The sequence below is a fragment of the Salmo salar genome, chromosome 01 (assembly GCF_965601325.2).
Source record: "Salmo salar chromosome 01, fSalSal1, whole genome shotgun sequence".
Classification (NCBI taxonomy): Eukaryota; Metazoa; Chordata; class Actinopteri; order Salmoniformes; family Salmonidae; genus Salmo; species Salmo salar.
In genome coordinates, this window is record NC_138291.1 from 143,059,738 (window position 1) to 143,074,296 (window position 14,559).

At 39.7% G+C, this 14,559-nt stretch overlaps 1 protein-coding gene across 5 annotated transcripts in view; it reads left to right on the forward strand.

Annotated features, from left to right (window-relative positions):
* Window positions 1-1,440: 1,440 nt before the first annotated feature.
* The window catches only part of LOC106563887 (nipped-B-like protein B), a 48,239-nt gene continuing 35,120 nt past the window's right edge, over window positions 1,441-14,559 (forward strand). For 2 of the 5 annotated variants that reach the window (XM_014129829.3, XM_014129851.3), the window contains exons 1-2: window positions 1,442-1,737; window positions 14,186-14,335. In XM_014129829.3, the coding sequence (XP_013985304.1) occupies window positions 1,707-1,737; window positions 14,186-14,335 (181 nt within the window). In that variant the 5' untranslated portion in view covers window positions 1,442-1,706. Of the gene's footprint in view, window positions 1,738-1,976; window positions 2,029-2,594; window positions 2,955-14,185; window positions 14,336-14,559 lie in introns of those variants that run through there. The other 3 variants (XM_014129821.3, XM_014129844.3, XM_014129839.3) reach the window with 3 other exon arrangements.

The window sequence follows — 14,559 nt, forward strand, 5'->3', positions numbered from 1 at the left end:
TCAGGGTTTGATTTGGGTTATTTGTATTCAATGACACACATACAGTAATAAACAGTTGCATAACATTTGCTATATAAATTATAATAACTGTGGATATCATTTTACACAGCACACAATCTGTTGTCTCATATGACAATACAACCATACTAATGGAGTAATAGGCCTAGGTCTTGATTTTAATTGGTTATGAGGTAATAAAGACAGTTGTACTACTATGGTACGAACTACATGTCATATTCTTTTCAATCAAGGGGTATATTTCATTAGTTGAAATGACCGGACACTACAGACTGTGGCTTTACTAGGCTAATGTAATATACTGTTATGTAATAGTAATGTACTAGTAATGTAATGATGGTCATACACTGAATAATCTAGTGGCATAGATAGGTATGTAAAAAGATCAAATAATATTTTGGATGGATGTAAGAAAAACAGTAGATTATTTATATCAATGTGACTTTCCTGGCAAAATAATAAAGAGGAGGGAGATAGCCCCCTCTTTATTCTCCCGAGTGGCGCAGCGGTCTAAGACACTGCATCTCAGTGCTAGAGGTGTCACTACAGACCCTGGTTCGATTCCAGGCTGTATCACAACTGGCGGTGACTGGGAGTCCCATAGGGCGACGCACAACTGGCCCAGTGTCGTCTGTGTTAGGGTTTGGCTGGGGTAGGCCGTCATTGTAAGTAAGAATTTGTTCTTAACTAACTTGCCTTGTTAAATAAAGTTGAAATACAAACACAAAATGAAACTGTTCTAGGGAAAGCAGGTTGAATCGTTTGTGGACGTTTGCTGCCATCTTGTGGTGAGATTTGAGCAGCACTTAATGCAAACTTTTCCCTTTCATCTGTGTGTGGTGATAACTTTGGGGGACACCACTAGCACCCCTAGGTTTTTTCATTCCTATTATGAACCTTTACGGAAACAACATAATGGTACTGTAGGCTATTTCAAGTCAATAATGGGTATGGATCGGTGATAGCAATGTCACAAGAAATATGAGATCAAATTCAACATTGGTGTTTTATTGTCAAAGGTGTAGATACACAGAAATAAAGGAGCAGGGCAGGCCATCTACATACTAGTTAAACATCTACCGGTATGTAGACTTTATCATAGCTAGCATTTAATTCAAATGTTGACCCAACTCTGGCCGATACTCTGGCTGACAAAGTACCTGCAGAAGGTAAAATCAGATAAAACCATTCATACTTACATGAAATATCCATATTTACCATATTTCAACGTGTGTTTTTACATGGTAGCGTTATATAGTTGAAACCAGAGAGGAAAGGGCGAAGCCTCAGTAGATGCTGCTGCTAAAACTTTGGTTGGCAACGAGAATTATGTCAGACCACCGAAAATCAAAGAGCGCGACTTTTTCAACAACATCCTTCACTTAATAGAATTATCGCCATGACAACAATCAGACAGTGGCTACTGGCCAGGCTAGCTAGCGCCTCAACAGTTTAAAACTAGTTAGCTATCTGTATCTGGTTGCAAAATAGTTTTGCGGGTAAATTATGAATTAACTTTGTTACTTGTTCTCAATGTCCATTTGTTAAACGTTAAATAAATAAAAGTCCGTTCTCTGCTTGCTTGCTAACGCGTTAGCTGAAGTTAGCTAATAACGATCTTACTGGGAGACATTTTTGCCAGCTTTCTAGCTAACTGTATACACAGCAGGCCCATCCATGTTAATGGGATGCCAAGCGGCAGGAAGAAATCAAATAAAGGTAAGACAGAAAGTAAAAGTATGTATGTGTTTATTGATTTTCTGAAATCAGACCAGTTCAGTCAGTCATGTCAGTTCGCACACTTTCGCTTTCTTCCACAAGAGAGATCAAGAGCTCTTGTTGTTTGGGCATATTAATACCTTGATAGATTCATGTCTGTTGACTCCTTTGCCATTTCCCCTATTTCCATCAATGTTTTGCTTATTAAATTAACTTTCTTATTGTTAATTATTTATCATAGGTAGAATGCAGTGTTAGGTCTTACTTGAACTACCTACCTGTCAATCAAAGGTAAGTGTGAAAGTGGGTGCATGCAGCGGGAGACAACACCAACATATCTGGAATTCTCTGCTACCATGGTGGTCATCATGCTTCTATTTTTTAGAGAACCTCGAACTGTTCTGTGTGTGTGTGTGTGTGTGTGTGTGTGTGTAAGTGAGTGAGTGAGTGAGTGAGTGAGAGAGAGAGAGAGAGAGAGAGAAAGAGAGAGAGAGAGAGAGAGAAATGTTGTTGATGGTTGTTGAGCCAAGCACTGATGGGTTTTCATGTCAGCCCAAATTCCAAATGTCTTTAAAAAAAAGTTTTACATTAAATAATGCAATTCATACACAACTACATGTATGTATTTGAATTATAATTATGCTAGTTATCTAATTGTATTAACTGCTTGCATTGGTTTAGCTGGTTGCATACTCAAGGATGACCTCGTCCTCCAAAATATTTACAGTAGCTGTGTGGAATGGATGATATCGGTGTACATTAGTAATGCAGAAAGCGGCGGAAGTAACTGGGTTGCTGGCTATGGTTGCTCCTGCTAGTTGATTTGGCGCCGGTGGAGGGAGTTATTCCTGCAGCAGTTCTTCCGGTCGGCATTTTGTTCTGCAAGAGAAGGAGGAGAGTCTGAGTGGATCCCTTTTATCACCGCGTCAATAGTATTTCTGTTTTTCACATTTGATTGTTTTCCGAAACCCGTTGGAATTTAAACTCATCTTCTGCCGGGGTTGGGGATCAACCGGTGCAAGGACTGGTTATGGGAATGTTTGCCCCTCTCCAAGCATAGATGTTTGCAGTGAGAAGGAAGAACGAACCCTCCCGAACCGGATTATTGTTGTTATATTATTACTCGGAGGAGCTGTTCGAGCGATAGAACGGAGAGGGAGCTAGAGACACGGATCCAACCCCCTTGCAACCATTTCTTTTTATCAACACATCCAGAGGTAAATATGATTGTACAATATAGATTTAGGAGTACCATAACAAAACAATTCCGATCGGCTACACGGGTGTTGTTTATGTTCAGTGAAACTGGATAGACGTTGTGGAATGCACCGATATGTGTTTTTAACATTTATGTTGCCTTGTATCCGCTCATATAGGCGTCGGGTCGGGGTTACGCTTCCTCAGGCGAGTCCGAGGTCCAGATAGCAAGCTAATAGGCCGATGTAGGCCATTGAAACTGAAAATAAAATCCTAATCCGCACGCGCAATCATGATAACAAACCAAAAGGGATGGTCATACGGTTGCAAAGGAATGATTATGTGTGGGCGAGTCAAAGCAAACATGGATTCGGTTGCAGTCTCGGTAGCTAACGTTAACTAGCTAGCCATAGCTAACTTTTGTTAGCTATCAAGGGTTAGAATAATATAGCTAACTAGCTGCTACAGTATGTGCGTAGCGTTACCTAGCTAGTTAACGTTACTTGTTAGCTATTTAGACAAAACTAACAAGTGCAACTTCAATGTTTTCTCAGCAGAGTAATGTTTTCTGACGTTTTATGCTGGAGTCAGATGTTCTGAGAAATAGGCTCTTGCTATCCAATGCTACACACTAGCTAGTGGCTAGTATATTTTTTGCAATGTCAACTAAACTGGTTGAAACGTTTGCTTAATAAACTGTGCAAGCTTGCGATTCACCGTTTAGAGGCTACCAACTGTACACATTAAGCATAATTGACCTAATCGCTTATGAAGTAATAGCTGCAGCTTTATTATCCACCAAGTTATCTAGCTAGCTACAATCTATCAAATGGAATCATCAGATACACCACAGAGATTTAACATAACAATTTGTGACGAGACCACCCCTTGTCTAGTTGATACCATGTTAAATATACCTATAGCTATTCCCTTTGCATTGGATTGGCTACTTCAACCAACTTAGATTCATTTGTTTCCAGGGAAATTAGCAATCTATAAATGTTGTAGATATTAATGTACCTTGATAAATAAATATAGCCACCTTGCTTTGAAAGCTTGCTAGATCATCAAGAAAGGGTATGTGAAAAACGGGGTTATTGTAAAACACAAACATGAATAAATCATGGCTATGTTAGACTATTGCCTAGTTGATGAAAAGAAAGTTGATTAAACACATTGGGCCCTGATTGGTGTTGGATGAGCAATTAGCTACCTGCTGTATCTGACCGATTACTGTGTTGCCAGAGAGAGAGAGAGAGAGAGAGAGAGAGACAGATGTGCAGCTATGTTGTCAGCCAGAGCAGCAGAGAGAATAATCATGTCTGTAATCATGAATCCAGCTTGTCAAATGGTTATCCTTCAATCTAGGTGATCATAGTTATAGTATAGATGAGCTAACTAACTATGTACACATCTAGCTAACATTACTCAAGGAGCAAGTCTCTGTTGCTGACAATGTTTAGCCTCCTGACTAGAAAATGATGCTTAGAAGGCCCTCTCAACTGACTAAGCCAGCAACATTAGCAAGTCGGCTCTCATGATCTAGTTTGTACTCTTTTGCACTGCTCTGCAAATTGGTGCTGGTGAATGAGGTAACTGACTGAGTTAGGTTGTAACTAGTCTAAAGATTCAGACCGTACGGTCACTGTAATTAGATCTTCCCTGTAAGGTCTGAACACCGTGGAGACGGTGCGAAATATGGCTCGGACAATGTACCTAAAATCCAGGGATGGAAGAGGGCGCTGTACTCCTAATTATCCCATTATTCAAAACGATACACTGAGAAGACTGAAATTCTGCTCGTTTTTAATTCAACTGCTATTTTCGTCAGCATGCTAGCTAAGGCTAAAGCAGCCCATTGGATTTGACAATCCAGTAGCTACTCACCCCAATGCTAGGCGTTGCATTTTCATGGAATCTAATGGGCTACTATAGCGTTAGCTAGCCTAGCATGCTGCCAAAAACGGCAGTTTAATTAAAAAACGATCAGTATTCCAATCTTCTCGATTCACCATTCATCATTTCGGGATAACTAGGAGTACAGTGACATATTCCATCCTTGGATTGAGGTTGGTTTTCCAAGCCATATACCGCACTGGGCTCTGGCTGTCCACATTCTGGCATAGCGCCGTTCCGACTAGAGAGAAGAAATGAACAGAAGTCGGATTCTGTCAAGGTGGTAACTAGCTAGCTAACTGGCAAGATGGTTAAGCATCACTGGGATAAAGCAGAAATCCAATTCAGCACCATTCAACTTTGCTAGCTAGATGGCTAATTTGGCCAATGCTAGGCATGTAGATCAGTTGGTAGAGCATAGCGCTTGTAAGGCCTGGGTAGTGGGTTTGATTCCCGGGACCACCATACATAAAATGTATGCACGCGTAATAGTAAGTCTCTTTGGGTAAAAACGTCTGCTAAATGGTATGTATTATATATTAAATAGATAGTTCTGCAGCTAGTGCTAGGTAGTTGCCTAATAAAGCTTGTGTGCACACCGTAGCTAAATTAGCAACCTCTTTATTTATGCACCATGTTTACTCAGTAGCACATGCAAATGATGGCAAAGATCACCTGTCTAAAATGCTGCCGGGAAGAGGACTTGCTTGCTAATGGCAACGGATTCTGTTGCTAGCTACTAGCTAGCACTTAATGCACGGATACACTGTCTATCTTAACTTGAGTATAGCTACTTTTTCAATGTTATCGAATTCATCTACCAAGTACATGAGCAAGCTAAATGACCCATTATCTGTGGGAAATGTCGTGGCTATCCCATATGACAGAAATTTGTTTACAGCGTTGGCTTTTCATTTACCAACACATTTTGGTCTACACATACAGGCTGCAGGTCTGCTGTATTCACGGCAAATGTAGTTGTATTAAAGTAGGTGTAAAAGTTTTGTATAGACTAGTTGATTATGGGGGAATGTTACTGCTTGAATGATGGTTATCGACCAGAAAGAAATACACATTAAAATAATAGTAACAACTATAGTAGTAGGTCATTTCCCATGAGCACCAACATGTGAAGTTCATAGGAGCATATCAAATTGGGTGTCAAAATGACAGATAGACTCTTATCATTTTTTTCTGGTCAAACTAGTGGAGAAGGGGTGTTCAAAAACATCTACCAGAAAGTCTTAAACGGTATTAGAAATGCATCAAAACATAAATGTTGAAGTAAAGATCCCTGCCAACTAATATCAACACTTATATTTGGATACATTTGGATACATTTTTCTGCCTTCTGTAAGTTTAAGAAACTTTGCCTTGTGCCTTGAAATTTCTTTACCAAAAACCCACATATCTTAATTAAAGATATTTAAAAATGTCTCTCCCTCATGAGGAGGGAGGACAATGAAAGTTCACAGAAGTAACAAGTAAAGGTAGACCTATCAATTAGTTAGTGTTTTTACTAGAGGTTGACAGATTTATGATTTTTCAACACCGATACCGATTATTGGAATATAAAAATTACAACGGCCGATAAGTAATAATGACTAGCTAGTTACAGTAATAATGACAATTACAACAATACTGAATTAACACTTTTATTTCAACTTAATATAATACATTAATAAAATCTATTTAGTCTCAAATAAATAATGAAACACGTTGCAATAATGCAAAAACACAGTGTTGGAGAAGAAAGTAAAAGTGTAATATGTGCCATGTAAAAAAGCTAACATTTAAGTTCCTTGCTCAGAACATGAGAACATATGAAAGCTGGTGGTTCCTTTTAACGTGAGTCTTCAATATTCCCAGTTAAGAAGTTTTAGGTTGTAGTTATTATAGGAATTATAGGACTATTTCTCTCTATACCATTTGTATTTCATATACCTTTGACTATTGGATGTTCTTAGCCTAATCTCGGGAGTTGACAGGCTTGAAGTCATAAACAGCGCTGCGCTTCAAGCATTGCTTTGAGCTGCTGGCAAACGCAAGAGAGTGCTGTTTGAATGAATGTTTACGAGCCTGCTGCTGCCTACCACCGCTCAGTCAGACTGCAAATTAATTACGGTCTTCGTTAGGAAGAAATGGTCTTCACACAGTTCGCAACGAGCCAGGCGGCCCAAACTGCTGCATATACCCTGACTCTGCATGCACTGAACGCAAGAGAAGTGACACAATTTCCCTAGTTAATTGCCTGCTAACATGAATTTCTTTTAACTAAATATGCAGGTTTAAAAAAATATATACTTGTGTATTGATTTTAAGAAAGGCATTGATGTTTATGGTTAGGTACATTAGTGCAACGATTGTGCTTTTTTTGCGATTGCGCTTTTGATAAATCATCGCCCGTTTGGCGAAGTAGGCTGTGATTCGATGATAAATTAACAGGCACCGCATTGATTATATGCAACGCAGGACAAGCTAGTTAAACTAGTAATATCATCAACCATGTGTAGGTAACTACTGATTATGTTAAGATTGATTGTTTTTTTTTATAAAATAAGTTTAATTCTAGCTAGCAACTTACCTTGGCTCTTTGCTGCACTCGCGTAACACGTGGATTGCAATGTAATCGGCCATAATCGGCGCCATAATGCCGATTACGATTGTTATGAAAGCTTGAAATCGGCCCTAATTAATCGGTCGACCTCTAGTTTTTACTGATATCAATTTTGTTTATGAATTGTTAAGTGATTAAAACAAAAAAAATTATGTTACCAAATCAGTAATGGAATTTCAGAAAATGTGGTAATGGAATTTTTGCAATTGAGTTGGCAACAATAGAAAATCATAGTAGTCACAAAACACAGTTGGGTTCACAAGTTCGGACAGTAGTGTACAGTAAAGAAGAGAATAGTTCAGTACACTACACAGTAGAGCACACTATAGTTGAGTACACTATAATGGGGGGCGGCAGGGTAGCCTAGTGGTTAGAGTGTTGGACTAGTATCCGAAAGGTTGCAAGTTCAAATCTGTCGTTCTGCCCCTGAACAGGCAGTTCCTAGGCCGCCATTGAAAATAAAAATTTGTTCTTAACTGACTTGCCTAGTTAAATAAAGGTAAAATACATTTTTTTTTAAATCTACTGTACTCTACAGTACTGAACTATACTTTACTCTATTGTACTGAGCTCTACTGTTCTGTACTCTACTGAGCTCTACTGTTCTGTGCTGTACTGTACTGTACTGAGCTCTACTGTTCTGTGCTGTACTGTACTCTACTGAGCTGTACTGTACTCTACTGAGCTCTACTGTTCTGTGCTGTACTGTACTGAGCTCTACTGTTCTGTGCTGTACTGTACTCTACTGAGCTGTACTGTACTCTACTGAGCTCTACTGTTCTGCACTTGGATGTCCAAACTTGTGAAACATAGACCTCTATGATTGGTTCAGATTTGGTCCGGTCAGGACCGAACAAATTTGGTCTTGTTTGGGTGCAGAGCTCATTAGAATGATAGCCATTGTGTAGAATAATACCCAAATATGCAAAGGAGGATATTGCTTATTTATACCTTTTTGTGTACCTATTTAGGATACATCACCATGAAGAGAATTTATGCGTTTGTTATAGGGCTGACCCCGTTTAGTTGACTGGTTGATTGTTTGGTCGATAGGCTGTTGGTCGACTGAGATTTCTTTAGTCGAGCAATCATAAATATATATATTTTTTTTCACGGCGCACTAGACAGCCGTCTGATTTATGCCTGTTTCAGTGGACTAATCCATTGCTGAGGCCACGGGGATGGCACAGTCCATCGCTCTGACATATGCTACTGAAAATTGTATATGGTTATATTATTTAAGAACAATGCTGCAACACTAATAAAAAATATGTATATTTTATAACAAGTGCGGTTTTCCCCACATTGGATAGCGGTTGCTGTCTGCGGTTCTGAAACAATCTTCAGTGCGCTGTTGAATGGGTGCCTTTTCCAAGACCATGTTGCTATGTGCATAATAGCAAAGTTAACCAGCATATTGGTGTTGAGAACAATGCGGCGGAGGCAGCAGCGGAGTGAGATTTAATTGTCTAAGAAAATTGAGGAGAGAGGAAACCCCAACTTAATTAGGTCTATAATCAATAGCCTATCTGTTAAATGTGCCATATATATCTACAGAAATAAGACAGATTCTGTTGCGTGTTTGAGTAGGTTTAATAGCCTACTGATTCTGTGGGCTCCAAGCCTCACGCCACTGCAACACGCAAAAGAAATTTCACAAGTTAAAAAAACAACTCTTTGCTAGGATTTATATCTCTGGTATAGGCTGCTTTTAATGTATTTAGAGCTGTTTACACTGTTCCAACCGGTCAGAAAGATTATCATATTGTAATCGGGGCCTATAATTAACACCCGCCAAATGCAGGTAGATTTTGGCATTGGTGGGTAAGATGTCTATTTCACCAGCCACGTTGGCCGGTGGTCAGGGCTCCACAGTGTGAGCATTTCACTCACATTTTTGGATAAAAAATATTCAAGTGCGATCACATTTTATAGTAAAATAAATGCTGCAGTAGCTGTTTTCAAAGTATTTCCGTTGTTTAGTTTCATAGCTGGTAAATTAATCGCACAAAATCAAAGAACTACAAATCCTATATAGCCTATTCCACCTCGCGCTGCAATGCTGGGATAAAAAGTGAAATAAAAATATAGGACAAAACACACATCACGACAAGAGAGACACCACAACACTACATAAAGAGAGACCTAAGACAACAACATAGCATGGCAGCAACACATGACAACACAGCATGGTAGCAACACAACATGACAACAACACGGTAGCAGCACAAAACAATGTACAAACATTATTGGGCACAGACAACAGCACAAAGGGCAAAAAGGCAGAGGCAACAATGCATCACGCGAAGCAGCCATAACTGTCAGTAAGAGTGTCCATGATTGAGTCTTTGAATGAAGAGATTGTGATAAAACTGTCCGGTTTGAGTGTTTTTTGCAGCTCGTTCCAGTCGCGGGTGTTGTATGTGGAGGATGAGGGCTGCAGTAGATATCTCAGATAGGGAGGAATGAGGCCTAAGAGGGTTTTATAAATGAGCATCAACCAGTGGGTTTTGTGCCAGGTATACAGAGAGGACCAGTTTACGGAGGAGTATAGAGTGCAGTGTTGTGTCCTATAAGGAGCATTTGTGGCAAATCTGATGGCTGAATTGTAAAGAACATCTAGCCACTCGAGAGCACCCTTACCTGCCAATCTATAAAGCAGATGAAGAACTAATTGAAATATAAATTTTCGGAAGCGCTGCGCACAGGCATAAAAGTTGGTCTAATTTACTTGAAAGGAAAGTCTACTGAAGTGAGACTTTGTCCTTGTGTTTCTTGGCTATTTACATTGTTTGTTCACAATCTAGGTTGTTTCTCTATGTTTGAGATCAACTGCTAGGGAAGAGAAGACAACGCTTCTAATAGTCAGACTCAATCTCACAGGCACAAACGTGACTCGAGTTGTGCTACCACGGTAACCTCCCTGAACATTTATCTGTGAGATTTTAGTTAAAAGTCTTGGGTCAAAAAAATCTAATGCATCAGTATACACACATTACTTCTTACTAGTAATACATTTATTGTTTTAGAAACATTACAAAGCATGCTCATCAATTTTTTTGTTTGTGTTTTCTTGGTGTAATTTTAGCGGGGCTGGTGGACCACAACATTTATTTTATGCCCTGATTGTAACCTAACAGCACCTGTTTGTTACACACAATACGCACGCAGCTCTCGCTCCTATACCCTCCTTTTCTTGATCTCCTTCTTATTGTTATTATTACAATTGTATTTACGATCATTGTTATAATAATAAGTAATGTCGTTATCATTAGTAGTCTTAGTATAGTAGCCTTGTATAACCACCATTGAGCTGTATGGCCTAAGAGGGCGTCGTACTTAGGCCTATATTTCAATCATTCATTCGTTCATGTCATCACACAGCATACAAGTCATTAATGTTTTGAATTGCAATCAACTATTTTAGTCTACAAATGATATAACAAAGGGATCCTCGAATAATTAGCCAAAACAATAAATAAACTGCAACATGTCAGCAATTGCATTCACGGATGCATGCAACCGTTTTTAGTCTTTGCAGTAATAATTGCATTAAAAAAAATCCCCGTTAGAACAGACTCTCTGGTACACGTAATTTATTTAGCATTAGCACTTTTCCAACCCGTCAGATTTGTACAAATATTTTTTTCAAACCGCACGTTTGGCACACACGCACTGCTTGCTCCTATACCCTTCTTCTTTTTCTTGATCTCCAGTGGCTTCCACAACTGTCAAATGTCTTCCATACATCGGACTTCCCCTTTCCCCCCTGAGCAACCAGTAAACATTACCCCATTTCCTCCGCATCCATTATATGTCACATGTTACGGTGTTGGAGTTTGTTATAACCAATTTATTGATGTGATTATGATGAACAATAGAGCTAGACCTATTGTATATGTGCATGCGATGCATTCATGTGTCACGTACAGAGATCAAGGGTTGAAGGAATAGATCATGTTTTTCATAAACAAATGAGGGGATTTGGTAATAACTTTTCAGTCAGAGAAAAAGGTTTTAAAAAAAAATGTAGCTAGAAATGGCTGTAATTATGTTGCAGTTTCAGCACCACGGACAGCCAATAAACACTGTTGCTGTACCTGCTCACTGCAGCGGGGAGGAGAGCGAGGGAACGTGTGCCAGTCACAGGCACTCGCTGGCTCCCTCAAGTCATTTGTGTGTCTTAATTATTTAATCAAACGGTGTGTTTAAAGTATCAGACAAGCTCAGTGCATATAGTTGAGTTTATATGGAAAAATACACTATCAATTGGTCGAAAGAACAGACTACTTTTGGTCGACCAAGATATTTTTTGTTGTTGTTGCGGACAGCCTTGAGTTCTTTGTCGTGCAGATCAGGGACACATGATGACATTCTGTTACCGCAATTCCGTTACCGTGTGTAAATCCAGTTCACTTACTCTAGTTCAATAACCAAAGGAGATTTTTTGAAAGCCATTGTGTCATGTTATAGCGGACACCCCATTCTTTCTGCAGACATCGTTGAATCTTACTTCGGAGCTTAATTCAGAGCAGATATTTTACACGTTTTTGGAAGACATGGGCACATAATCTGAGGGAGATTTTAAGGAATTCTGTTACCAAACTTTTCATCTGCACAGTTCTTCCAGTAAATGTGTTTTTGTCAAATGTTCAGTGTAATTTGTAGTAGTAGTCCTTGTGCAGAGAGCTGTATGATTTTGTTAAACTTTGAAATCAATGGTTTTTGTTTGGCATACAATTTAAATGGAATTCAATTACCATGGAATTGCCCAGAAGCTAGCTGCAAATTCACAGTTGGGGAGCATATCTGTTTTTTGTTGTTGCCTGATTCTGTAATTTTTTTTGCCCCAAATTCCGTTTTCTGTTTTATTTTTCCAGGTTTCAGTTTCCGCTCTCAAAATCACACTTAAAAAATAAAAGGATGTTCTTAGTGCACAACAATGCTTAAATCACATCAGAAGACCACAACAATTGAAGAAATGTTGTTTTTTGGGTGTAGTTGCCCTTTAATTCAACTGTACACCAACCTGAGACGGTTGTTTGGTAAGCGATGTTTCTGTAGCACTCGTGATTGAGAAGGTTTTTTGGAAAGCCTTTCCATCTACCAGAAGACTTGTCAATACATTAAAGTCATTGCTAACGGCAACAGAAAGTCGTAGACAAACGTGCACACACAGACAGGGGCCTTTTCTCAATTGGATTTGCTCATCTCCTGCGTCCTCTCTCCGACCTCTCTCGCCTCATTTTGAAAAAGGTCAAAGGTAATCTAAGACAGCGGTGGACGAGGAAGGAAGTGCGCTTGTTTGAAATGAGACGGTCCTTCTCCACCCGCGCGTCATGATGTTTACATGGTTTGATCGTAAAGTAATAAAAACGAATGAAGATAGTTGTGCGAGACATTTTATAGATAAAACAATAAGTAGCATATATTTTTTGAAGCGTGTGCATGGTTTTCTCCTCTGTGGCAGATATCATAACTTCTCTGCGGTAGGACGCATTTTATAGGGCGCTACATATAAAGCCAAGTGTTTTCAAGAAGATCCTGCAGCGCCTGAGAAATCACCTTCCTTCCCTAAACCAGATAATCCTATATGCTGCTTGCTCGTCCACCTTCCTACCCAACCAGCACAGCTTCAGAGTGACCATGAGCATTTGGGGCCGGAAAGGGGTAGCTGTTTTCATTTAAGCATGCATGGGTTCACACCTCTTCCTAGGATTATCAAGGTACTACCCCAGTAACCACTGACAATAGACCTGTGCCATGTCACGTCATCTAGGCCTATTGCTATGTGTTGCCGTTCCTGGTCTCTACTGTCAGTCTGGTGTTGATCATGCTATAGGAATATAATTACTCCTCCTGTTGCCTTCTCTGACAGTGGCTCTCTTGTCGGTGGCCAAGGATAATAGTAGTGAAAGGTGTTCAGTCCAAATGCAAGAAGTGCACACACTTTTTTTTTAAATGCGCCGCAGTTCACTCAGTCCTAATCAAAAACACTATCTGCGTGCTTCAAAGCCATTGCATTATCAGTAGGAAAGGATCTGACTCTATTTTGTATAGACTGTTTTTGATGACACCCCTGGAACTTGTCAGAGTAAGGGCACCAATTCCTTCTCCCCACTGATGCATGTCTGCTAATGTGTTGTACTAGTGTGTTTGCTCTAGCAGCCATTGACCAATATCCCCATGTAGCCTATTTCCCCATGTGCACAACAAGTAGCCTATTTCCCCATCTGCACAACGAGGAGCCTATTTCACCATGCACACAACGAGTAGCCTATTTTACTTCACATGCGATTTCATTAATTTATGTTTCTATTGCTCCTGTTTCCATAATGGAATATGCCTAGGTCATATTTATAATACAAGTAAAACCTTGAGCTGCTGCCTGAGTGAAAGTTTTCAGTGAGTGCTATGTGAGTTTTATAACCTTGTACTAACCAGTTTAACCCGCTGTATCCTGTTGCACTGCTTTCAAATCTGTGTCAATCCCCTCAGCCTTAGCTTAACAATGGTGCCTAATTATTATAGCCTCGTTAGTTCATCCCTGAGAATTCTTCCTCCATCAATTTGACTTTTGATATGAAAGCCCCTGATTCTATTTTCACCAAGCCTTTGGTTTAACATGCTCCGGCTCTTCTGAGCAGTGTTGCGTATTAAGGAGCGTTGTGTGATATTGTGAATTGTCCATGTCTCGTTGCCACTGGCTGTTCTAATGAAGCCCTCTCTGTTCTGCAGCGGTTGGGAGATGTGAGGAACAGTCGGAGAGCGACGACATTGAGCAACCTGTGCATCGACACGACTCCCCCACCCCCATCTTCAGCATGAATGGGGATATGCCTCATGTTCCCATTACTACTCTTGCTGGGATCGCTAGCCTTACAGACTGTAAGTATTACACTGCCACTCGCATATTTACTGATATGGTGGATTCCTGGAAAGCAAGTGAAAGATGCTGGTGGGGCCAAGCTATTTTTGATGTACCGCGTCGACTGACATTTATTCCCGCTGCAAGCTTTTTATACTAATAAATCTTTAGTATACAACGCTGTTTTCAAAATGTATACAATCCTTTAAACAATAATACATCACAACCATTTTGCTTGCTTTAT